General features: G+C 44.5%; 1 protein-coding gene across 5 annotated transcripts in view; it reads right to left on the minus strand.

The window, feature by feature from the left end:
* The window catches only part of LOC104587801 (DNA replication ATP-dependent helicase/nuclease JHS1-like), a 55,567-nt gene that overhangs the window by 13,508 nt on the left and 15,392 nt on the right, over positions 1-26,667 (minus strand). Inside the window, exons 2-7 of one of the 5 annotated variants that reach the window (XR_016082877.1) lie at positions 24,009-24,066; positions 23,777-23,887; positions 23,635-23,691; positions 23,045-23,120; positions 22,821-22,908; positions 22,625-22,721 (exon numbers count right to left, since the gene is read on the minus strand). Coding sequence is in view for 1 of the 5 variants with exons in the window: in XM_088898949.1 (XP_088755075.1) it covers positions 22,554-22,721; positions 22,821-22,908; positions 23,635-23,657 (279 nt within the window). In the remaining 4 variants the exon portion in view is untranslated. Of the gene's footprint in view, positions 1-22,553; positions 22,722-22,820; positions 22,909-23,044; positions 23,121-23,634; positions 23,692-23,776; positions 23,888-24,008; positions 24,067-26,667 lie in introns of all 5 variants that reach the window. The other 4 variants (XR_002022145.2, XR_016082879.1, XM_088898949.1 and 1 more) reach the window with 4 other exon arrangements.

Raw genomic sequence — 26,667 nt, forward strand, 5'->3', positions numbered from 1 at the left:
ATGGCCTCCCAGGCTAAGGGGAGACCCAGCAACAAGAAACCCAAATGTGTACTACCATTTTCACCAAGATCACGGACACAACACAAAGAATTGCAGGAATCTCTGCAACGAGATCGAGGAACTTATCTGCCGCAGATACCTGAAGAAATTCATCTTGCGATAAGAGAGGGAACAAATAGATTGGCAGGCAGATCGATAGGGGGACTAGAGGAGGAGTGGCCCCGAGGTCAACAGGTAGAATGAGTAACCACCACGATAGTTGCTAGAGGAAAGGCCGATCCGTAGGGTAATTAATATGATCACCGATGGGTCCATCATCACTGGATGTACATCAACAACTAGGAGGACCTCGGTCCGCGAGTTAGAGAATGATGCGTGCAGGATCCAGTACCCTCACGATGACGCCCTAGTGGTGAAGTTAAGAATTAATGACTACGAGGTAAAGCGTATCTTGGTAGACTCAAGCAGCTTGATAGATATACTCTTCTAGGAGACCTTCGACAAACTATAGTTACAACAGAGTGACCTGAAACCGGTAGATACTCCTTTGGTAGGGTTCATCAGCGAGGAGGTTCTTGGTAGTCGTGACTCCCTCTCCCTACAATGCCATAGTAGGTCGGCCCATCATGCATGTTCTACGTGCGATTGTATCCACTTACTATTTGGTGATGAAGTTCCCAACCGATTACGGAGTGGGAGTCGTGCGAGGTGACCAGCTCAAATCACACAAGTGCTATGTAACAGTCCTAAAAGGAAAAGCAAAGCTGGCAGAGGATGTCGAGCTTGAGCGACCAGTGGAGTACACCGACGAGCGAGCTACCTTGAAAGAGGAGACAGTCCACATAGTAGTCTCTGCTGCCAAACCGTCCAAGACTCTCCAGATCGGAGTCTCGATCAACGAACCACTCCGAACTCAGCTAGTAAGTTTCTTACTTCAAAATTTAGACATTTTTGCTTGGTCTGCGACAAAAATGCCTGGAATTGATTCGAACTCAGCTAGTAAGTTTATTACTTCAAAATTTAGACATTTTTGCTTGGTCTGTGATAGAAATGCCCGAAATTGATTCAAAAATTATAACTCACAAACTTAACACCGACCCCCTAGTCATGCCAGTAAGACAGAAGAAACGCAACCTCACCCCGAAACATTGGAGGGTAGTCAATGAAGAGGTTGGGAAGCTCTTCGCAGAAGACTTCATCAGGGAAGTCCATTACCCGAGCTGGGTGGCTAACTCGGTTGTGGTGAAAAAAGCCAATGGCAAGTGGCGCATGTGCGTCAATTACACCGACCTGAACAGAGCCTACCCGAAAGATTGCTTCCCACTACCCAAGATCGACCTCTTAGTGTACGCGACCTCAGGGTATGAGTTGCTGAGCTTCCTGGACACTTATTCCGGTTACAACCAGATTAGGATGGATCCTGCTGATGAAGAGAAGATCGCTTTCATAACTGAGCTCGGGTTATATTGTTACAAGGTCATGCTCTTCGGATTAAAAAATGCTAGGGCAACATTCCAACACCTTATAAATAAGATTTTTGAGCCGTTAATTGGCAATAAAGTAGAATGTTATGTTGATGACACGGTCGTGAAGACCCAATTTTTAAATTTTCTATTGAATGATTTAAAAGATGTTTTTCAAATTTTACGAAAACATAATATGAAGTTGAACCCGAACAAGTGCATCTTCGGAGTCACTTCGGGCAAATTTCTAGGCTATATAGTCAACCGACGTGGCATCAAGGCCAACCTAGACAAAATAAAAGCGATCTTAAATATGAAACCACACCGGAAAATAAAAGAGGTTCAGAGGTTGACTGGCCAGATAGCCGCCCTAAGCCGCTTCATGTCCAAATCGACAGGCCGGTGCTTACCCTTTTTTAAAGCTATAAAAAAGAGTAAGGACATCGAATGGACTGAAGAATGCCAGCTCGCTTTTGACAAGTTAAAAAGATACTTAGGTGCCGCCCCAGTTTTAACTCGACCTGAAGAAGAGAACGTGTTAAAGCTATACCTCTCTGCGAACAATGAAGTGATTAGTTCGGTACTGATTAAAGAAGTAGATCGGGTCCAATGACCCATCTACTATGTTAGCAAAATTTTGTAGGATGCAGAAACTAGATATCCAGAGATCAAGAAATTAGCATACGCACTAATCATAGCAGCCCAAAATCTTCGCCCGTACTTCTAGGCCCACACTATCGTCATTCTCACCAACAAACCCTTGAGGCAGATTCTTTTCAAGCCTGAGGTATCTGGGAGATTAATGAAGTGGTTCATCGAGTTGAGTGAATACGATATCCGGTATGAGCCTCGACCAGCAATCAAAGCTCAAGTCTTGGCCGATTTTGTAGCAGAATGCACATTCAGCACAGCGACCCCTGAGCTGACCGAGCTCGCTCACACGACAAGAGCTTCAACTAGTGCGGCACCAGTCCTAGTTAGAGTGGAACCAACCTGGGACGAGGAGCCTTGGATCCTCCACGTCGATGGCTCGTCCAACCAATAGGGAAGCGGTGTAGGACTGATACTGTACGACCCAAGCAAAGTGAAATTGGAATATGCTCTCCAGTTCGGATTCGAGGCATCGAACAACAAGGCAGAATATGAAGCGGTGGTCGCCAGGTTAACCTTAGCAAGGGAAATGAAAGCAAAGCACCTCATCGTATGCAGTGACTCACAACTAGTGGTCAACCAAGTCAGTGGTGATTATGAAGCCCGTGACCCCACTATGGCAGCTTACTTGGCCAAAGTTAGAGAGATCCCGTGCAGCTTCATCTCTTGCTTCATCAGACAAATTCTGAGGTCTGAGAACGCTGAGACCGATGCCTTGTCGCGACTAGCTAGCACAAGCAGCAACACCATGCGAATTGTGTATATAGAGGATTTACCTTGGCCCAGCATTCTCGAGGGGCAGAAGAGGTCACTCTCATAGCATAAGCGGAACCGAGCTAGATCGACCCACTCGTAAGTTATCTGCTCCACGGGACCCTACCTGCAGAATGCAATGCAGCCCGAAGGTTAGAGCACCAGTCAGCTAAGTGCGTCCTCATAGACGGACAACTGTACAGAAGATCTTTCACGCTCCCTTACCTGCGCTGCTTACGACCCTCAGAAGCTGAGCATGTATTCTACGAAACCCATGAAGGCTTGTGCGGTAGACACTTGGGGGGTAGAGCTCTCACACAGAAAGTGCTAAGGCAAGGCTATTATTGGCCCACGATGAAGGCAGATGCACTCGAGCTCGTCAAAAAGTGTGACAGGTGTCAGAGACATGCCAACATTCACCATCAACCTGCTGCTGATTTGAAATATCTCACCAGCCCGTGACCCTTTGCGGAGTGGGGAATCAACATCCTTGGTCCTTTCCCGCCAGCAACAGGGTAGAGGAGGTTCTTGGCTGTAGCAGTAGATTATTTTACGAAGTGGGTGAAAGCCGAACCCTTGGCAACGATCACAGCCCGCAACATACAGAATTTCTTCTGGAAAAGCATAGTATGTCGCTTCGGACTACCTCGAGTGCTGATATCCGACAATAGGAAGCAGTTCAAAGATGTTAAGTTTCAAAACTAGTGTTCCAAAATGGGAATTCAACAGAATTTTACCTTGGTGGCACACCCCCAGGCGAACGGGCAAGCAGAAGTAACTAACAGAGCGATACTTCGCGGATTGAAAGCTCGCTTAGCTCGAGCCAAGGGATTGTGGGTGGACGAACTGCCCAGTGTCCTTTGGGCCTACCAAACTACTATTAAGACTGTGACGGGTGAAGCCCCTTTCAACCTCACATATGGGTATAGAAGCGGTGATCCCGACGGAAATAGAGATGCCTACATTACGGTTGGAGGCTTATGATGAGGAAACGAACGATGACGAGCTCCGTACCAACCTAGACTTGCTAGAGGAGGTAAGAGACCTGGCTTACATTCAAACCGTAGCTTACCAAGAAAGAGTAGCTCGGTACTATAACGCCCGGGTAAGAAAATGACACTTCCGCGTCGGCGACCTAGTTCTTCAAAAGGTTATGGTACCTGAGCCCGGCATAGGTAAGCTTAGACTGAATTGTGAAGGTCCGTACCGTGTAAAGCAGGTATTCGGGGAACACACATATGAGATCGAAACTTTGGAAGGGAAGCAGATGTTAAACAGTTGTATGCCCTTAGCTTCAATCAGAATTATGTACATCATGAATTTATTGTAAATGAATAAAGTGTTAGACAGTTTTGTATGCCCTTAGCTTCAATCAGAATGATGTACTTTATGAGTTTATTGTAAATGAATAAAAGTGCATATTTGATTCATGTTCCCTTGGTATGTTTCTGTGTAATACCCTTAAACTGGACACTTAATGAAACTCGTGTTAGTTTAGACTCTTCACAGCCAGTGGGTCGGTCTGGGGAGACCTATCCTGACAAGGCTGACACTGTGGTGCCACCAAATCGGTTGGGGTGGCCTGTCTTAGCTGCCAGGGTGAGACCCTAGGCACATACAGTGTAAGATTAATTGAATCTATGAACTGGACCAGATTTCTAGTATTGCCCTGGACCTTGGAGATTGATGGGCAAAACTGGAAAGTTACACCCGACCCCTAGACTCAATTATGATACTGCACTAGGTGTCGGATTGGGCTGTCTTTGATATACCAATCAGTGAGATCCTTAGCGGGGGTCAAAACCTGGGTATGTTGGGATAGTCCGAGAATTCATCTGAGTGGGTGATCATAGTGACAGGATCAGCTCCTTTGTCGGACAAAGGTAATGATCGGGGATGCACTCTCACTGATGAAAACCAAGACTACCAGCAGCCGATTTCAACCGTTGAGATTTGTTTTGCAAAGTATATTTTATATGAGATATAAAAGTATATATATGGTTTCTAAAATGTTTGCAAGAAGGTTTTAATTCTCGGGATCCATATAAACAGAGAGTGCAACACTGTTCCTTGCAGCCGAGGGAGAGGTCCTCTCTTGTCGGACAGTGTATGATCATTATGGGCTGAGAGGTTAAGTGTAAGACCATTGAGGATAATACCTGATGGGCTAATCTTGCATCTGCCTACAGTCCCTAGGTGTTACAAGGTGGCTTGGCCTAGGGACCGCTTAGGGTAAGTGTTGGGCCCATAGAGCCCATTCGATGGGTTTCAGGGGGTGCACTGTCTTTAATAGTGTATTCGGCCAGGCCTTGTAACAAAGGCTGGGTCGAACCCATGTGGCTGATGTGTAGATCAATGCTTGGGTCCCACGCCATACAAGGAAGCCCAACTGGGCAACAGTTAGGAAGGATAAGTGAGCACATAAGCTTAATGGGCCTAAAGCCCATTTCGAATTGGGCTATTCATTTAGTTAATTAAAGGGGCCAATTCTGAGATGGATTAGCAGATAGGATAGGGTCTTGACCCTATCCACTCAGAGAGTCCAGATCTAAATGTGATTCAGATCTAGAAACCTCCTAATGAGATTAGGAGAAAGCTAACCTAATCTGGAGATTGGATAAGCTGCTCCTAATATGATTTGGATAAGCTGCTCCTAATTGGATTAGGAGCTGATCTTTTAGGTTAACAAGAGAATGAGGGGGCGGCAGCTTTTAGAGGAGACACACACCACATTAGATTTTCTTAAGTGCTGAAATCAATAAGAGAGAATTCTGCACCCTACGAATACTCTCTTGCCGCCTCCCTGCTCTTGCCGCCCTGTTTGCCAGTTCGATCTCCAGTTGTGGAAGTAGTCAGGATTGGATCTTGACATCAGTTCTTTGAGAAAGGTTTGAAAAGAAGCTGTGCTCACGTACCATCCTGCTGATTCTTGCGAAGGACAGAGTTCTTGGAGAAGAACACTGTTGATTCTGCTCCATCCTGCACTGCGCCATCTTCAGTGGGAGCAGTTTTTGGATCCTTCCTTGGGCGCGAACACCTCCATTGGGAGATACTACTTCTCCGTATCAGGTATAATCCTCTCATACTCCTTTTGGTTCATATCTGATTCAGTTTAAGGTTCAAGAATGACCCTTGAAAATATGATTTTCTAAATAGGGAATGTGATTCCCAGTTGAAGGGAGAAAAAAATTTTTGAAATTCGCCCCTTATTCCGCAATCTTTGGGTGTCCATGGAATGGATCTCTCATCCCTTCAGTGGTATCAGAGCCATGGTTCAAATCTTGAACCAGTTTGTTTCAGATCTGAACCTGCGCAAATGGGCAGAAGGTGTTCTACCCAATTTGCGCAGATATGGGTTTTGGGAAATTTGTTCCCAAACTTAATGGGCAAATAATCTGAAATTAATTTTACATGAATCTGATTATTATTTAGAATTGTTCTTTATGATTTTCTTGATTTATGGGTTGTTCGTACAAGAGGAGATCGAATTCTTGGTTTGCGTAGGGAACCTGCGATTTTGCAGTTCTTGAATTGTTTATGGTCTGTAAATATATTTTTTTTATTTTCTAGACTCAATGTATAGGTATTCGATCTGATGTAATTATTAATAGAAATAGGATTTCTATTTATTTTATTTTGGATCGAAGATGGCGGCGCAGAAAAGGAGATTTCGCAGAGAAGGAGATTTCGCAGATGGGAGAATCGCTATCTGCGATTTGCAGTTTTTGAAACTACATTCTGTGATCTAACCTCTGTTTTGCAGGATGGATTGTGCGAACAGCCCTGATTACTGATTCTTATTTTTCTTTTATCAGTATTTAATTTCAGATTATTTTCTTGAATTGAAGATTTGATTAAAGATCAAACCCTAGACCCATTCGAACCAAGATTGGTTCAAATAGTTTGAATTGAATCTAGGGTTTAATCAAGGCTGAAAGTCAGCCCTAATTTTCCCACTAATGAGCCTAAGGATTGGTGTTTAATTAAATGGTTAATTCGGCCCAACCTGTAAAGGCCCAGTTTTAAAAGGTTAAAACTGCTAAAAGCCCACTTGACATTTAAAGCTATATGGGTTGAACCATTCGGCCCATATACCTAGATAATATTAATAGTTAATATTATGGATTTAAAATGGGCTTCAAATGGGCCTTACAGATGATTAATTCACTGATCAATTTTATCCCTGCATGTGATGTATGGATGTGTGATGTGCTACGTATATGGGCCATAAGTACTTGGCCCATGCTCAATCGACAGTGGCTCTTGCGCACACCATGGCTGAATGCACATCATTGCCATGGTATCCCTTTTGGTCATTGGATGACCTCCCTCAGTGGTGGGCCCCACACCACATCAAGAGGTTACATGCGGAACCCTAGCCGATTCAGGCCCACCAAAATCTAGCTTTATGAAAGTCAGTGGGAGCCACTTTGGTTTGACCTAAAATAAGAACTAGGGCGTAATTAACTGTTCCCTTCGGCTAATATGAGTGCATGTGATAGGGAGATTCATATGATGAACTCTCTAAAGGCCTTCCATCATTAGCATGAGGATGAGTCCTTCAGTAATGAGGAAACGCACCAGAAAATGGGCTATCCATTTGCTGTTGGGCTTGTCTAAGTGTTTCATAAGATGATAGGGGCGTCATAGACCGATGTGGGAGGGGCTTCACCAGAAAATGGAAACTCTCTCACGGTACCTTGGCGTTCACGAATATGATGGGCAAGCACTCACTGGACAGAAAAGTTTACCTGAAAACGGCTTTGAACCTTGTCTGATAGAGACCAAAAGGAAAACTCATGTGATGAGTGGATATGATCCTTCACAGAAAGGTGGTGGGGTTATGCAGCTGAAACAGTTGGCTCCATGCACCCTATGTGATTTCCCACATTTCCAGAGACAACCCGTAGTCTCCGTCACTGAGAAATGAGGGAAATCTCATAGACGAATAAATGGAAATGGATCATAGATTAAAATCCATATTTATGAAATGAACATGAATCAAATTAGGTTGTGGACTGATGTTTGCTCTTTTATCAGAAAATGGCAAACGAATCTTTTGCAAAACTGCTTGATGACAACAAGTTGAAGGGCCCAAACTATGCTGACTGGTATAGGAACCTTATGCTGGTCCTAGCTTCTGAAAAGCTGGACAAAGTGGCAAAGAATCCTGCCCCGGAGCGTCCGGGTGATGGGGCTTCGAAGGCCCGAAGGAGAGACTATCAAGAATAGGAGGAGAAAAACTCCCTTGCCCGGTGTTACATCATTGCCTCCTTGGACAACCCGATACAGAAGCAGTTCGGTCAGATCGAACTTGCCAAAGACATATTGGTCAGTCTCAGGACAATGTATGAAGAGCAGAATCGTTCTACTTGACAAAAGGTCTTGAAACAGTTCATGACCGCACAAATGTCCAAGGGTCAACAAGTTCACGACCATTGTCGGATGATGGGATACATCAACGAACTGGAGGCTCTTGGATCCGGGCTGGACCTTGCAACCCAGATAGATGTTATCCTTAACTCTTTGCCTCCTTCCTTTAATCCGTTCATCATGAACTACAACATGAACAAGCTGAATGTCAGCTTGCAAGAGCTCAGCAATATGTTGCAAAGAGCTGAAGAACTGATTAGAAAGGATGAGCCTGTAGCCATGCTTGTTGAAGCTGGCAAGACAGGCAAGAGAAAGAGGAAGGCAAAGAAGCCTCAGAAGAAAGCCACTAAGAGCAAGAAGCAGAAGAAAGACAAAGCATCGGATGCCTGTCACTTCTGCAAGAAGACCGGCCATTGGAAAAGGAATTGTCCTGCCTACCTGAAATCCAAGAAATGTAACTTTGAAACTTGTATTATAGAAACCAATTTGTTGGTAGCTTCTGCGTCCTGGTGTATTGACTCAGGGGCTTCAACTCATACGCGTAACTCACTGCAGGGGTTCAAGGTAAGCAGAAGGCTGAGCGAAGGAGAAGTCACACTCTACTTGGGGACTACTGCAACTGTTGCAGCCGCGGCCATAGGAACCGTGGAGTTATTTTTTAGAGAATGAATAATTGTACTAAAAGATTGTCTTTATGTACAAAATTTAAGGAGAAATTTGATTTCTGTCTCAAAATTGTGTGCAGATGGTTATTCTGTCTTCTTTAGTAATACAATTACTATTAAAAGAAACAACAGATTCATCGCATACGGGAAATTGGAGAATGGTCTCTATGTTCTACATCCTTCTCTAGAAACTAACATAATCGAAACTATATCGGCTCAAATCCCCAAGAAGAGAGCCCGTGATACAGTTAATCCCACGTGTCTATGGCATTACCGACTTGGCCACATCGGTGTTGACCGAATCACAAGGTTGGTAAAGGATGGTCCTTTGGATTTTCTAACTGTAGAAGATCTTCCCACTTGTGAGCCTTGCCTACAAGGCAAGATGACGAAACGGCCATTTAACGGGAAGCCTAAAAGATGTACAGGCACACTTGACCTAATACATACTGATGTATGTGGTCCCCTAAGTGTTAGGACACGAAATCAACACGTGCATTTCATCACCTTCATAGATGATTTTTCACGATATGGTTACGTGTACCTAATGAGACACAAGTCTGAATCCTTTGAAAAGTTCAAAGAGTTTAGACAAGAGGTCGAGAAACAGTTAGGGAGAGAAATTAAAGCCCTCCGATCAGATCGAGGTGGCGAGTATATCTCTGACGAATTCAGGGACTACTTAAAGGACAATGGGATAGTATCAAAATTAGCTCCTCCTGCTACACCACAACTTAACGGTGTTTCAGAGAGGAGGAATAGGACCTTATTGGATATGGTCCGGTCACTTCTCATACACTCAAAGTTACCCACATCCTTTTGGGGTTACGCATTAGAGACTGCGATTTATGTGCTGAATCAGGTTCCAACCAAATCGGTTCCGAATACTCCATATGAACTTTGGACCGGAAAGAAACCAAGTGTTAGACACTTGAAGATTTGGGGTTGTTCAGCACACGTTAAAAGAACGAGTGCAGACAAGTTGGAATCCAAGACCAACCATTGCCTATTTGTAGGCTACCCAAAAGGCTCTGTAAGTTATCTATTCTATGACCCAAGTGAGCAGAAAGTGTTCTGCAGTCGAAATGCGCAATTCTTGGAAACCACACCCATCATCAGAAAATTGTTCTTGATGAGAAGAGCTCAGGAGTAGTGGGAGATGTCCCACAAGTTCCAAGTAGTGACCAACCTAGAAGATCCACTCGGGTATCCAGGCCACCAGTCCGTTATGGTTATGACCAGGATAGTTACCTGGTAGAAACCTTGACTAGTAAGGAGGATCCTGTGACTTACGCGGAAGCTATGCTGGACATAGATTCCCAAAAGTTGGTGGAGGCCATGAAAACAGAGATGGACTCAATGGAGACCAATGGAGTCTGGACTCTAGTAGATCCGCCCTCCGGGGTGAAAGCAATCGGTTGCAAATGGATTTACAAGAGGAAGAAGGGCCCCGATGGTAAGGTTGAGACCTTCAAAGCTCACCTGGTGGCGAAAGGGTACACTCAGAATGGAGATTTGGCAGCATACCATGATTATGAGGAAACCTTTTCGCCTGTGGCCATGCTTAAATCCATTAGGATCCTGCTAGCTGTAGCAGCATACCATGATTATGAGATTTGGCAGATGGATGTCAAAACTGCATTCCTGAATGGAGATCTTACTGAAGATATCTATATGCAGCAGCCGCAAGGCCTCATTGCTGCAGGACAGGAAAACATGGTATGTAAACTTAACAGATCCACCTATGGACTTAAGCAAGCTTCTAGAAGTTGGAACATCCGTTTTAATTCTACTGTCAAATCGTTTGACTTCGAGCAGAATGTTAACTACGGTGAAAGTATGGCATTCACAGCAATTCTCCATGAAAGATCTTGGAGAAAGCCTCCTATATACTGGGTCTTCGACTCTATAGAGATAGATCGAAGCGGATAATAGGATTATCCCAATCTGCTTACATTGACAAAATAGTCAAGAGATACAGCATGGAAAACTCCAAAAAAGGAAATGTTTCTTTCAGGCACGGAGTCACTCTCTCCAAGAAGATGTCTCCCAAGACTTCTGAGGAGATTGATGGCATGAAAGACGTTCCTTATTCCTCAGTCGTAGGGAGCATCACGTATGCCATGCTGTGCACTCGTCCTGACATAGCTCAGGCAGTGAGTGTAGTAAGCAGATTTCAGGCCAACCCAGGGCAGGAGCATTGGACTGCTGTGAAAAACATACTTAAGTACCTTCGAAGGACAAAAGAGTTTTGTCTAGTATTCAACGGTAGCTCACTACAGATCCAAGGGTATACAGATGCCGATTTCCAGTCAGACCCAGATGATAGAAAGTCTACATCTTGATATGTTTTCACGATAGGATCGTGTGCTGTTTGCTGGAAAAGCAGCAAACAAGGGTCCACTGCAGACTCCACGACTGAGGCCGAGTACATTGCCGCAAGTGAGGCCGAGTACACCTCCATTGGGAGATACTACTTCTCCGTATCATGTATAATTCTCTCCTCCTTTTGGTTCAGATCTGATTCAGTTTAAGGTTCAAGAATGATCCTTGAAAATATGATTTTCTAAATAGGGAATGTGATTCCCAATTGAAGGGAGAAAAAAATTTTTGAAATTCGCCCCTTATTCTGCAATCTTTGGGTGTCCATGGGATAGATCTCTCATCCCTTCAAAAAGTACACATTTGATTCATGTTCCTGTGGTGTGTTTCTATATAATACCCTTAAAATGGACACTTAATGAGACTTGTGTTAGTTTAGAATGTTCACAGCCATTGGGTAAGTCTGGGGAGATTTATCCTGCCGAGGCTGACACTGGTGTGTGGCCAACTGTTGGGGTGGCTTGTCTCAGCTACCAGGGTGAGACCCGAAGCACATGTAGTGTAGGATTAATAGAACCTTTGAACCGGACCAGATTTCCAGTATTGCCCTGGACCTTGGAGATAGATGAGCAAAACTGGAAAATTACACCTAACCCCTGGACCTTGGAAATAGATGACCATTGAGGATAATACCTGATGGGCTAATCTTGCATCTGCCCACGGTCCCTGGGTGTTACAAAGTGGCTTGGCCTAGGGACCACTTAGGGTAAGTGTTGGGCCCATAGAGCCCATAAGATGGGTTTCAGGGGGTGCACTGTCCATAACAGTGTATTCGGCCAAGCCTTGTAACAAAGGCTGGGCTGAACCCATGTGGTTGATGTGTAGATCAATGTTTGGGTCCCACGTCATACAAGAAAGCCCAACTGGGCAGCAGTTTGGAAGGCTAAGTGAGTACATAACCTTAAATGGGCCTTAAGCCCATTTCGAACTGGGCTGATTTGATCAGTCAATTAAAAAAAAAGGGGCGAATTCTGATAAGGATCAGCTGATAGGATTGGGCCTAGACCCTATCCACTTAGAGAGTCCAAGATCTAAATGAGATTTAGATCTGGAAGCCTCCTAATTAGATTAGGAGATGGCTGATCTGATCTGCAGATAAGATAAGGGTTATCCCTTATCACTTAAAGGGACTTCTAATCCAAATATGATTTGGATTAGCAAATCCAAATGGGATTAGGAGCTGTTAGTGATTGATGTTCAATTTTCTTCAGAGCTAAAAATCACAAGAAGAGAAATTTCTGCACCCTACGAATTCTCTCTTGCCGCCTCCTTCCTGTCGCCGCCAACATCTTCAGTTCGATCTCCAGTTCTTGGGAGAAATCAAGATCTGATCTTGATTCCAATCTTTTGGGAAAAGATTGGCTGGAGCTGTACTCACAAGCCGTCCAGTTGATTTTTGCGAAGGGTCAAGTTCTTTTGGAAGAATTTTGCTAATTCTGCTCCATCCTGCACTGCGCCATCTTCAGTGGGAGCAGATTTTGGATCCTTCATTGGGCGTGAACACCTCTATTGGGAGTTGTTGCCTCTCTGTATCAGGTACATCCTCCCTCCTACTCTTTTTGGTTCAGATCTGGTTTGGTTCTTGATTCAAGATTGATCCTTGAAAAACATGTTTTCCTAAATATAGGGAATTCGATTCCCTGCAAAGATGGGAGAAATTTTTGAAATTCGCCCTATCCATTCTACAAGACTTGGGCATCCATGTGATGGATATTCCATCCCTTCAGTGGTATTAGAGCCATGGTTCAAATCTTGAATCAATTTAATTTAGATCTGAACCTGCACAAATGGGCAGAAGGTGTTCTACTCGATTTGCGCAGATATGGGTTTTGAGAAATTTGTTCCCAAAATTAATGAGCGAATAATCTGAAATTAATTTTATATAAATCTGACTATTGTCTAGAATAGTTCTTTATGATTTTCTTGATTTATGGGCTGTTCGTACAAGAGGAGATCGAATTCTTGGTTTGCATAGGGAACCTGCAAGATTTGCAGTTTCTTGAGTTATTCATTACATTTGGTCTATAAATAATTTTTTTATTTTTAGACTCAATGTATTAGGTATTCGATTTGATGTAATTATAATAGAAATTAGGTTTTCTATTTATTTTATTTTTGGATTGAAGTTGGCGGCGCAAGGAAGGAGATTTTGCAGATGGGACATTCGCTACCTGCGATTTGCAGTTTATGAAACTGCATTCTGTGATCTAACCTCTATTTTGCAGGATGGATTGTACGAACAACCCTGGATTGACTGATTCTTGTTTTCTTTTATCAGTTCTTTGATTTCAGATTATTTTCTTGAATTAAAGATTTAATTAAAAATCAAACCCTAGACCCATTCAAACCAAGATTTGTTCAAATTGTTTGGTCCGAATCTGGGGTTCGATTAAGGCTGTATATCAGCCCTAATTTTTGTTTAGTGGGCCGAAGGATTGATAATTAATTGGATATTTAATTCGGCCCAACCTGTAAGGCTCAGTTTTAAATTGTTAAAACTGCCAAAAGCCCACATCAAAAGAACAAGCTATATGGGCCGAACTGGGTAACCCTAATTCAGCCCATATACCTAGATGATATTAATTGTTAATATTATGGACTAAAATGGGCTTCAAATGGGCTTTTACAGAAAATTAATTGATTGGATCAATTCCTCCCTGCATGTGATGTATGGATGTGTGATGTGCTGCGTTCATGGGCCATAAGTGCTTGGCCCATGCAGATTCGCTAGTGGCTCTTGCACACACCATGGCCAAGGTGTCCCTCCTGGTCATTGGATGACCTCCCTCAATGGTGGGCCCCACACCTCCTAAAGAGGTTACGTGCGGAACCCTGGCCGATTTAGGCCCACCGAAATCTGGCTTTATGAAAGTCAGTGGGAGCCACTTTGGTTTGACCTAAAATAAACTAGGGCATAATTCTTTTTCCCTCCAATAAATATGAGTGCACGTGATAGGGAGATTCATGTGATGAACTCTCTAAAGGCCTTCCATCATTAGCATGAGGATGGGTTATTCAGTAATGAGGAAACGCACCAGAAAATGGGCTATCCATTTGCTGTTGGGCTTGTCTAAGTGTTTCATAAGATGATAGGGGCGTCATAGACCGATGTGGGAGGGGCTTCACCAGATAATGGGAACTCTCTCACGGTACCTTGGCGTTCACGAATATGATGGGTGAGCACTCACTGGACAGAAATGTTTACCTGAAAACGGCTCTAAACCTTGTCTGACAGAGCCAAAGGGAAAACTCATATGATTAGTGGATATGATCCTTCACAGAAAGGTGGTGGGGTTTTGCAGCTGAAACAGTTGGCTCCATGCACCCAACGTGGTTTCCCACATTTCCAGAGACAAGTCGCTGTCTCCGTCCCTAAGCAGGAGGGAAAACTCAGAGATGAACAAATGGGAATGGAACATAGATTAAAATCCATATCTGTGATTTGAACATGAATCAAATAAGGTTGTGGACTGATATTTGCTGTTTTATCAAAAAATGGCAAACGGACAATTTGCAAAGCTTCTTGACGTCAACAAGCTTAAGGGCCCAAACTATGCCGACTGGTACCGTAACCTAATGTTGGTTTTAACATCTAAAAAAATGGACAAGGTAGTCAAGTCTCCTGCCCCGGAACGTCCAGGTGATAGGGCTTCTGAAGCCCGTAGGAGAGAATTCCAAGATTGGGAGGATAAAAACTCCCTAGCCCGCTACTATGTCGTTGCTTCTTTGGACAACTCAATACAGAGGCAGTTCGATCAGATCGAACTCGCTAAAGACATATTGGACAATCTGAAAACAATGTACGAAGAGCAGAACCGTTCTACTCGGTAAAAGGTCTTGAAAATGTTCATGATAGCTCAGATGTCCAAGGGGCAGAAAATTCACGACCATTGTCTTCAGATGATGGGATACATTAACGAGTTGGAAGCCCTTGGATCCGGGCTAGATCTTGGCACTCAAGTAGATGCCATTCTGAACTCCTTGCCCTCTTCCTTCAATGGGTTCATATTAAACTACAATATGAACAAGCTGAATGTCAGCGTCCAAGAGCTGAGCAATATGTTGCAAAGGGCCGAGGACTTACTTAAGATGAATGAGCCTGTGGTGATGCTTGTTAAAGCTAACAAAACGGGCAAGAAAAAGAGGAAGGCAAAGAAGTCTCAGAAGAAGACTACCAAGCCCAAGAAGCAGAAGAAGGACAGGACAGCAGATGCATGTCACTTTTGCAAACAAATCGGCCACTGGAAGAGGAACTGTCCTCAGTACCTAGAATCCAAGAAAGGTAATTTCGAATCTTGTGTCATAGAAACTAACTTATTGGTGGATTCTGCGTCCTGGTGTATTGACTCTGGGGCTTCAACTCATGCATCTAACTCACTGCAGGGGTTCAAGGTAAAAAGAAGGCTGAATGATGGAGAAGTGATGCTCTACTTGGGGACTTCTGCAAGTGTTGCAGCTATGGCAATAGGCACCGTAGAATTAAAATTTAGAGAAGGAAATATTGTACTTAAAGATTGTCTTTTTGTGCAAAATCTAAGAAGAAATTTGATTTCTGTCTCAAAACTGTGTACGGATGGATATTTTGTCTTTTTCAGTAATACGATTACTATTAAAAGAAATAATAAATTCATCGCATATAGGGAACTAGAGAACGGTCTCTATGTTCTACATCATTCTCTAGAAACTAATATAGCCGAAACTACATCGACTGAAATCCCCAAGAAAAGAGCACGTCATACAGTTAATCCCACGTGCCTGTGGCATTACCGACATTGGCCATATCGGTTTTGACCGAATCACAAGAGTGGTAAAGGATGGTCCTTTGGATTTTCTAACTGTAGAAGATCTTCCCACTTGTGAGCCTTGCCTTCAGGGTAAGATGACAAAGAGGCCATTTAACGGTAAGCCCGAAACATACTGATGTATGTTTGACCTTATACATACTGATGTATGTGGTCCCCTGAGTGTTAGGACCCGTAACCAACACGTGTATTTCATTACATTCACCGATGACTATTCTCGATATGGTTATGTGTACCTAATGAGACATAAGTCTGAATCCTTTGAAAAGTTCAAAGAGTTCAGACAAAAGGTCAAGAAACAATTAGGGAGAGAATACCTGATGGGCTAATCTTGCATCTGCCCACGATCCCTGGGTGTTACAAAGTGGCTTGGCCTAGGGACCACTTAGGGTAAGTGTTGGGCCCATAGAGCTCATAAGATGGGTTTCAGGGGGTGCACTGTCCATAACAGTGTATTCGGCCAGGCCTTGTAACAAAGGCTGGGCTGAACCCATGTGGTTGATGTGTAGATCAATGTTTGGGTCCCACGCCATACAAGGAAGCCCAACTGGGCAGCAATTTGGAAGGCTAAGTGAGTACATAACCTTAAATGGGCCTTAAGCCCATTTCGAACTGGGCTGATTTGATCAGTCAATTAAAAAAAAAAAAGGGGGCGAATTCTGATATGGATCAGCTGATAGGATTGGGCCTAGACCCTATCCACTTAGAGAGTCCAAGATCTAAATGAGATTTAGATCTGGAAGCCTCCTAATTAGATTAGGAGATGGCTGATCTGATTTGCAGATAAGATAAGGTTTATCCCTTATCACTTAAAGGGACTTCTAATCCAAATATGATTTGGATTAGCAACTCCTAATGGGATTAGGAGCTGATCCCTTTAAGATTATGAAAGGAGAAAGGGGTGGCAACTGTTAGTGATTGATGTTCAATTTTCTTCAGAGCTGAAAATCACAAGAAGAGAGATTTCTACACCCTGCAAATTCTCTCTTGCCGCCTCCTTCCTGCCGCTGCCATCATCTTCAGTTCGATCTCCAGTTCTTGGGAGAAATCAAGATCTGATCTTGATTCCAATCTTTTGGGAAAAGATTGGTTGGAGCTGTACTCACAAGCCGTCCAGTTGATTCTTGCGAAAGGTCAAGTTCTTTTGGAAGAACATTGCTGATTCTGCTCCATCCTGCACTGCGCCATTTTCAGTGGGAGCAGATTTTGGATCCTTCCTTGGGCGTGAACACCTCCATTGGGAGATATTGCTTCTCTGTATTAGGTACATCCTCCCTCCTACTCCTTTTGGTTCTTGATTCAAGATTGATCCTTAAAAAATATGTTTTTCTAAATATAGGGAATTCGATTCCCTGCAAAGATGGGAGAAATTTTTGAAATTCGCCCTATCCATTCCACAAGACTTGGGCGTCCATGTGATGGATATCCCATCCCTTCAGCAGATACCTCGAGCATGGAATATTGATAACCTAAGAAGGTAATACTTAAGACCTCCAAACTGGTTGAAAAAGATGACCAACTGGAGAGAGGACTGCGATTCACTCCTAGAAGCATAAGGGCTATGGCGCTAAGCCGACAGAAGATCTCGGCACTACGACAAGTCCTAATCGCCTCTTCGGCATAGGCAGACCAGTCATAGTTACCTCTTTGGCATAGGTAGACAAGTCCTACTTGCCTCTTCAGCATAGGCAGACAAGTCCTAGTTGCCTTTTCGGCATGGCAGACAAGTCTTACTCGCCTATGGGGCATAGATAGCTCAAGTGCGAACCCTACGGTGTTTAATTCACCTCGGTGTACAACAACAATCCCACCTGGGGTTAGGCTCGTTAGCTCGACACTAAGGAATAACCAACATTTAAGCCAGTAGCCTGTGCACAAATAGGTCAGGAATATACCCTACAGTGTCTGCCCACCTCGACGTACAATGATATAAGGTTATTTGTACTTGGAGTCCAGCTCGGCAGCTCGAGAGCAACCTATACTTAGGAAAAGTTCGCTATTATTTGGTTTAGTTCGCCAGCTCGGGAGTAATCTACACTTAGAAAAAATTTTGCATGCAAAGATTGCAAAACACTTGTATTTAATTAATATAGAGCTTCGAGTACAAAAAAAAAAGAGAGAAACTACTACACCGAGCTCGGAGGCCCGGGATATACATTGTATGTAGGGGGGTCCAAGAAAAGAGGCATTCAATCACTTCGGGGCTCTTCATCCTTATTGGAGACTTTGGCAAGAGGATCTATCAACATACGGTCCTCACCAGCACCGGTCTCCTCTTCCTCGTCAAGCAAGTCATCATCACTCTCCGCTTTAGAGTTTGGATCTTTGGCAGCTTCGGTGGCCATCTCCTTAGTGATCTTCGATGTGGTTATGGCGATGCAGTCGAGGTGGGGAAATTCATGTTGGGTCAACCACCTGCTGAGTTTGAATCCCTTGCGGTAACCCGCTGTCCCTCCCTCGACCAGCCTTTCCCAAAGCTCTACTGACTTGTATTCCTCAACAGCCTTGACCTTGGCCTCCTCCATAGGCAGACAAGTCGTAGTTACCTCTTCGGGATAGGTAGACAAGTCCTAGTTGCCTCTTTGGCATAAGCAGACAAGTCCTATTTGCCTCTTCGGCATAGGCAGACAAGTCTTACTCGCCTATGGGGCATAGATAGCTCGGGTGCAAACCCTACGGTGTTTAATTCACCTCAGTGTACAACAACAATCCCACCTGGGGTTAGGCTCGTTAGCTCGACACTAAGGAATAACCAAAATTTAAGCCAGTAGCCTGTGCACAAATAGGTCAGGAATATACCCTACAGTGTCTACCCACCTCGACGTACAATGATATAAGGTTATTCCTACTTGGAGTCCAGCTCGTTAGCTCGGTAGCTTGAGAGCAACCTATACTTAGGAAAAAGTTCACTATTATTTGGTTTAGTTCGCCAGCTCGGGAGTAATCTACACTTAGAAAAAATTTTGCATGCAAAGATTGCAAAACACTTGTAATTCATTAATATAGAGCTTCGAGTACAAAAAAAAAGAGAGAGAAACTACTACACCGAGCTCGGAGGCCCGGGATATACATTGTATGTAGGGGGGTCCAAGAAAAGAGGCATTCAATCACTTCGGGGCTCTTCATCCTTATTGGAGACTTCGGCAGGAGAATCTATCTCCATACGGTCCTCACCAGCACCGGTTTCCTCTTCCTCGTCGAGCAAGTCATCATCACTCTCCGCTTTGGAGTTCGGATCTTTGGCAGCTTCGGTGGCCATCTCCTTAGTGATCTTCGATGTGGTTATGGCGATGCGGTCGAGGTGGGGAAATTCATGTTGGGTCAACCACCTGCTGAGTTTGAATCCCTTGCGGTAACCCGCTGTCCCTCCCTCGACTAACCTTTCCCGAAGCTCTACTGACTTGTATTCCTTAACAGCCTTGACCTTGGCCTCCTCCATCGCTTGAAGCAGTAGCTCGGTTCGTTCCTTTACGTGGGCTTCGAGGTTCTCAAGCTCCATTTTCAATGCCATTTCACGCTCCTCGAGCTCTTTCTTCTCTGAGATCAGCAGAGTTAACAACTCCTTCTTAGCTCGTGCATCATTCTTTAGTTGGTTGATTTCGTTGCGTGCTAAGTTTAGTTCAGCGTGGGCATTTCAAGAAGACTCCTCGGCTTCGAGAGCCCGCTTCAGGTTCACCTTGGATTGATACGCCAAGGTGTGGATGGAGGAGTTCAACTGCCAAGAGAAGAAAACGAGTATCAATATACAAAAAATCCAAGTACGAGACAATTTGGAAGACAAGATCAAGCACGTACCACCATACAGTGTGTAGCCGCACGGGCCCCGAGTTGAGCGACTGGAAGGTCGACCCAACGAGCGACCTCTTTAGTGAACACCGCATCCTTGCTCTTGAGAAGGCCAAACTTTGGAGTCAAAATGCTCCGAAATGGAGCATCGCTGCCCGAAGAAGTGGCGGTCACTAGGACAGGCTCTGAAGACGTAGCCTCCTCGGGCATACGGGGTGGGGTGGGCTTGCCTGAGTCCTCCTCGACCAGGTCGATCACGGGAGGCTGCTCGGCAGTTAGTTGGTGCTCGGACTCAGGAACAACAGCCTCAGTTGTGGCTGCTTCACTCTCAATGCGAGCCTTTTTAGAGGCTCTCTTCTTCTTATTCCCCTTCTTCATGCTCCCAAAGAGCTCATCAGTAGGGATGTCATCCATGGCAGTTGCAGTGAAAACAAGCTAAGTCAGATATAGTACCAAAGTAAAATGAATAGAAAAAGTATAGTAAACATCGACCTACAAGGAGGACTCAGGCCGGCCTGCACAAGCTTCTCCTCAGTCTCGAAGTCTTCGAACATCAGGCTGAGCTCTGCCCATGATCGGACCTCCTCCCTTGTCTTCAGGTCCAGTCTAACGCTAGGGTCTTGAATGGCTGCCCTCCAATGAGTTGGGAAGGGCCACCCCTCGGTGTTGTGGACCACGAAGTAGCGCCTCTTCCAAGTTGGGACCTTATTAGGAAGCTCGTGCAATAGTTTGTATCTAGGACGAGGTGACAAGTAGTAAGTTTGCCTGTGCTCGGGCAGAACACATGATGAATTTTCATGAAAAGAATTGAAGAAAATACGTCGAGGTTAAGGGGAAGGTTGTAATCATGAAAAAGAGAAATGGTCCCTACGATGTTACAGATAGAGTTCGGGTGTAGTTGATCTATGGTAATGTTAAAAAATCTAATGATATCGATTATAAGGGGGTGAAGTGGAAGACGCAGACCAGCTACGAGTTGTTCCTCGAAGATCATGATCTCGTTGTGATCATGATCCCAAGGAAAGTTGCCTATGGGGATGCTATATACAAGGTCGTTAGGGAGTCTGTATCGGGCTAATAAGGCTAGGAGCCTGTGCGCCGTCATTATTGACGGGCCGAAGTTGTCTGGCATCTGACCTCGATGTGAGGTAGAAGCCGAGTTACCAGAGGCCTCTCGCTCTCGCCGAGGTGAGTCCACCTCGAGCGGATTGAGGACCGCGGTCTATCCCAAAGTGACCACCTCGGTAGGACAGGGATCCACAGTCTGAGCCGAGGTACCCACATTGGCCCCAGCGGACTCACCGCTCCCGTCTAAAAGACTATCTAAGCTAAGGCTAGACATATTAAAGGAAGGGACAATGGAATCAAAAGGAAAAAGCAAAGACAGACTCACTGAAAGGAAGACCGAAGAAAAGAAGGTGACCTCGGACCCAGAAAAGGCTGATACTGAACTGGAAAACTTGAGCGCGACCTCAAAGATTGCGGATTTGTAGACTTGTGGCAAGGAAAATGAGCCCTTTGGCCTCTATTTATAGCTACTATATTTGGGAATCAATGGTCAAGATCAACACGATCCGACGGCTCCCAAGGAAACCAGTTGCACGCCCCCCGAGGTTGAAATCGATTTAGCACGTGTTTTGACGTCCGCGGAGTCTATAAATAGTGTGACATCCGCGCGTGGATGAGACGTGACCTGGGTCAGTTCATGGTTGGGACAGGTTGTTGAATAGGCCCAACCATCGGTTTGCCCTTCAAGTTGTCAAGACTTCGTGCCAAATCCACCTGGACTCATCATGAACTCCCCGCACCGGGTTGACACCCCTGGCACGAGGAGTAGGGGGCAATTGATGAATGGTGATTTGGCACGACATAGCAAGAAGGAGACACGTAGGCACGATCTGATCGAGGGGTGACAACTCAACCAAACAAGCCCAGTTCGCAACATTTGGAGCTCGGGTATTCAGCCACCTCGGCCCAAACAACCACCTCGGTGTAGAGGCACCCCGACACCTAATCCAGTTTGGGACTAAAGAATCGAAGTGCCAGATCAGAGCTAATGATCCGAAATGCCACATAACCGACTCCAAAGGCCTCCCCAACAGATCCCGAATTTCTCGAGATCACGATGAGCCAACAGATCCCGAATTTCCCGAGATCACGATGAGAACTCATCCCGGCTCCGCCTGAATGAGAGGTAAACGATAAACCTTATCAACCCATTATTCTCCTTCAAAAATGGAACAAACCTTATCTCCACAACCCAGAGATCCCAGAGCTCTTTCGTAAGGCCCACAACTACTCCAGTATATAAAGACATGAAACCTCAAGGCAAATGTACACGTGATTACTCTACTCACTAGCACTCAAGCTCTCAAGCATTCAGCTCACATTCATAGCATAAGTACTGATGTAAGCATTAGAGTGACCTTGCCGGGTTAGCTACCCCGGGTTCTCTGATCCACTGTTTTGTAGATTGATCCAACTTGCCACCCAATTGGAATTCGGAGCGCCATCCAGCTAGGAGTAGCCAGATTGTGCACCATCAGAATCCATTTTTGTAAGAGTAATTTGATTTCTTTTGCTATTTTCTGAAATGTACTACTAATATGATTGTTGAATAATTCTAGATCCCCTAACATGCTAAAGTTGTTGCAAGATGCAAATGGAATAGAGATAACCTGAGCTTTCAATTTGATAAGCAAATTATCAACAGCTGAGTTTGTATATGATGTCAGCAAAATAGATGCACCTCTCATTAGCAATGCCTTCACAGCATTAACCATAGTGGATGTCTTGCCTGTTCCAGGCATTCCAAGAATAAGAGCATAATCCTTTGCTGTAAGTATCTGCAGGTATAAAAGTATATAGTAAGTGACACAAAAAAACCTGGTTACCTATTTTCATTTTTTCCATTTTTTCCAATGCAAGGGAGAGTGACAATTAACCTTTTGGATGGCTCTTCGCTGATCATTGTTTAATCTTTTCTCCGACCGCACATAAGATATTGCAGGATCCTGACTGAATTTATCAAACCTAGGTGCCCGAAAGGAATCAGCTAAAAAACTATTAAGCAGTGGTTATCATCCCCACATGGTAAACTTCAAAAGTACAGGTGTAGAACTACCCAGAACTTTAGAAATCTAAAATCTAGATGTGGCAATATATTCACCTCAAGATCAACAATCATCTTCCTTAGGTGATGAGAACTTTGTGCACTTTGGGAAAACAGTTGCATGAGATTGAATCTACATGTGAAACACCACCAGTGGCATAACCATCCATCCAAAACACTAAGCACAAGGTTTGGTCCATTTGAGTTTTTTAAGAGCTATTTTCTAGTTTGTCAGTGTTGTAGGAATAGGATTAAAATAGTTTAACAAATCACATTGGAGAAATTTTAGAATTTAAAGAAATTGAAGCTGCAGGTTTGTCGCTTTTATTGCAGCCTACATTTTAAGGGTTAAAGCTTGTCCATTTGACTTGGTTTTAGTGTAAACGGATAGGTCTCTTAATCACTTAATCCAGGAGACCAAGATCCATTTGATTTGGGTGCAATTGGGTTATTGCAAGGTCAAAGACAAATAAAATAGTAAGAAGGCATGCATATGCTAGCTTACATGAATGTTAATAGTTAATACAGGTGATCTAGACTTATATGACCATAAAATCATGTGATTGAAGGGAGCATGTTTTCTTAATGGGAAACTACAAAAGCCTACCAATTGATATGTAGAATTCTGTAGAATGAAGAATTTGTACCTAATGATAGATAGTACAAACATTGAGGTGGCGACAACTTCTGCATGTGTTTGGACTCTACAATAGAAGTAAGATAAAATTAAACCAATCATGCCAAGTGATTTAAGTAAAATTTAATTCCAGTATTTCAATAAGTTCATGCCTGCAACATTGGAGGTAATTGTTGTATTATTGATGCCTTCAAAATATCATTGGCAAGTTCATTTCGGCGCATGATTAGCCCAAGCAAGTCAGATCTTTGAACCGCAATTCCCTTGACAAAACATGTAAAAGTAAAGTAATTTGTATGCACATATTATCGGTTAAACCCCACATGGTTAAAGTATTTGGTGTTAAAAACTGTAACATCAATCAAAAAATATAGTTGATTATACCTGTGTCTGATCTATACGGAGATAGTAAAGAAGACCAGAATCAATATGTTTCAGGCATCTGAAAAATAAGAGAAATACGACACACAAGAAATCAGAAATCGAATAAAGAAAATTGTCTAAACAGAGATAAAACAAAAAAGGAAGAATCTGTTAGCAACTTGTTCCCGTTGCCGGGGAGAGAGACGACAATTCCCCCGAGCTATAGTGAAGATGTCACTGCTCACAGGGGGCGGCTACCACAAGGGAAGCAATGAACAAGAATTTTTCTGAAAACAGACGTGTTTATTCATTACTACTGCAAGGCTTTTATAGACCTCATGGGTCTTTACATCCAGATAGCCGTATAACGGCAATAATTGATAATGAAGCAGAATCGTAACCGACTCTGTCAAGCATGAGACACGTCAGCAATTCGGTTTTGCCCACTGACAGTCAAGTCGTGGGAGGAAGGATTCTCAGGTGGTGGTATGGTGATTCGTATCATCCCCCATCGTTGGAGGCAACCTTGTCCTCAAGGCTTAGTGCTAGCAAACTTCTTACGAAGATCAGCCCATCGTTCCCAGGTGGCATCAGTTGGTGTCATCCCTTCCCATTGGATCAGAACTTCGGGATTTGGTTTGTTTCCTCTCTTGATAATTCTCCGATCCAGTATGGCCTCCGGGTGGGGAAGAAGAGATCCATCGGATGACAGAGGTGGTAGTGTGGTTCGGGTCTGGTGATGGGACCTGAGTTTCTTCTTTAACTGAGATACATGGAAAACTGGGTGAACCCTGCATCCTGTAGGTAAATTCAGCCGGTAGGCTACCTTGCCAATCCTCTTGATGAAGGGTGATTTGGCCCGACCTCATAACAGGGGGACACGTGGACGTGACCTAACTAATAGATGATACCTCAGCATGACTAGTCCGTAACAGAACGACTTTGGGTACCTAGCTACCCCGAGGTAAAGTTATCTCGAGACAAGGTCACCTCGAAATGAGACCGCCTCGACACCAGATCGCAACAAGCACACCTCGAGGCCAAGTCACCCCGGTACTCAATCCAGTTCGAGACTTAAAGACGTCAGCTCGGGGATACCGATTTGCCACTATGTGGTGATACCGAAAATCCCTCCGACGGTTCCCGAACTCCATGGGATCACGCCGCATAACAGCTAGCATTATCTCCCCGTCCGATTCGGGCAGAAGTGATGAACCTTATTAGTTGGTAGCGTTATCCCCCAATTAACGCGGAAACGGATCTCATCGTGACGAGGATCCCGGAACCACTCCGCGAAACCTGCGAGGACTCCATTATATAAAGGCTCCACCCCCCGGGGGTGCAAAGTACGCGTAATTTTCTTGCTCTCTAGCTCTCTGCATTCAAAAGCTTTTAGCTCACAACCAAGTACTGACTTAAGCATCGGAGCGACCTCACCGGGTAAGCAACCCCGGGTTCTCTGATTCACCTTTTGCAGATCGACCTAGTCCGCCGTCTACTGGAAGCCAGATCACATCCAGCAGGGATCAGTCAGATTGCGCAACATCAATTGGCGCCGTCTGTGGGAAACGCTGCGAGAAGCCTCTTTCCACTACACAAACTCAGATCCATGGCATCCTCCAGCAACGCCGGACAGACTAATGAGATGAATGTCTTTGGGGGGCAACCTCAGATCCCGTCCATTTGCATCTGTGGCTGGGGTCCCGACACTGACCGTGCCTCAAGCAATTGTGCCAGTGAACGCCCCACTCCCTCCTGTAGTGGGTGCAACCTTTGCTGAACCATTTGTGGTTCCCCCTGGGATTGGACATCATCAGCTTGATGACTTGGTACACTGCGTGCAGGCTATTCAAGCCCAATTGCAATAGGTTCAGCAATTTCAACACTACCAGCAACAGGTTTTGCACCACTTTTACCAGCAACAGTACCAGCAGCAGTTCCCTCCGCTACAGCTGAATCAATAGCTGGTTCCACCTCGGCATCCGGTAGCTCAACAGTGTAAGACTCATCGTCAGAACACTCGCCCTCCTCGTCGGGGAGAGACTTCCCAGGTTCCACAGCCCCTTGAGAGTCAGGTCTCGTCCCGCGGTAGGAGGGACAAACATATTACTTCTCCTGCTTCGCAGCACGTGAACAGGTCGTGAGATACTCAGCTCGCCAGAGTTGTTTCACCTCGGTTCTCGCATCATGAAGGTTCGCTTGCAGGGAACCGGTTTGGGGTTCTGACCGCGAACTCTAGGCAAGGCCCCTCGGTTCACGACAGCCAACATCAGCAGTCCAAACCACTCTGTGCTAGAACATTGCCTACAGAGTACACTAAGGAGCGAGCTACACCAACGGAAGAGATGGTTCACATTTTGGTCTCAGCAAAAGATCTAGCCAGAACTCTCTAGATTGGGGCATCGATCGAGGAACCACTCCGTTCTCAGTTGGTAAGCTTTTTAATTAAAAATCTAGATATATTTGCATGGTCCACAGTAGAGATGCCCGGCATAGATTCAAAAATAATTACTCACAAGTTAAACACTGATCCTGTAGTCAGGCCCGTTAGATAGAAGAAACGCAACCTCGCCCTGGAGCGACGGAGGATAGTCGACGAGGAGGTCGGGAAGCTCCTTTCAGTCGATTTCATCAAGGAGGTCCATTACCCGAGCTGGGTAGCTAACCCAGTTCTGGTAAA

This window comes from Nelumbo nucifera, chromosome 2 (genome assembly GCF_055504915.1).
Source record: "Nelumbo nucifera cultivar China Antique chromosome 2, China Antique-T2T, whole genome shotgun sequence".
NCBI classification, from domain to species: domain Eukaryota; kingdom Viridiplantae; phylum Streptophyta; class Magnoliopsida; order Proteales; family Nelumbonaceae; genus Nelumbo; species Nelumbo nucifera.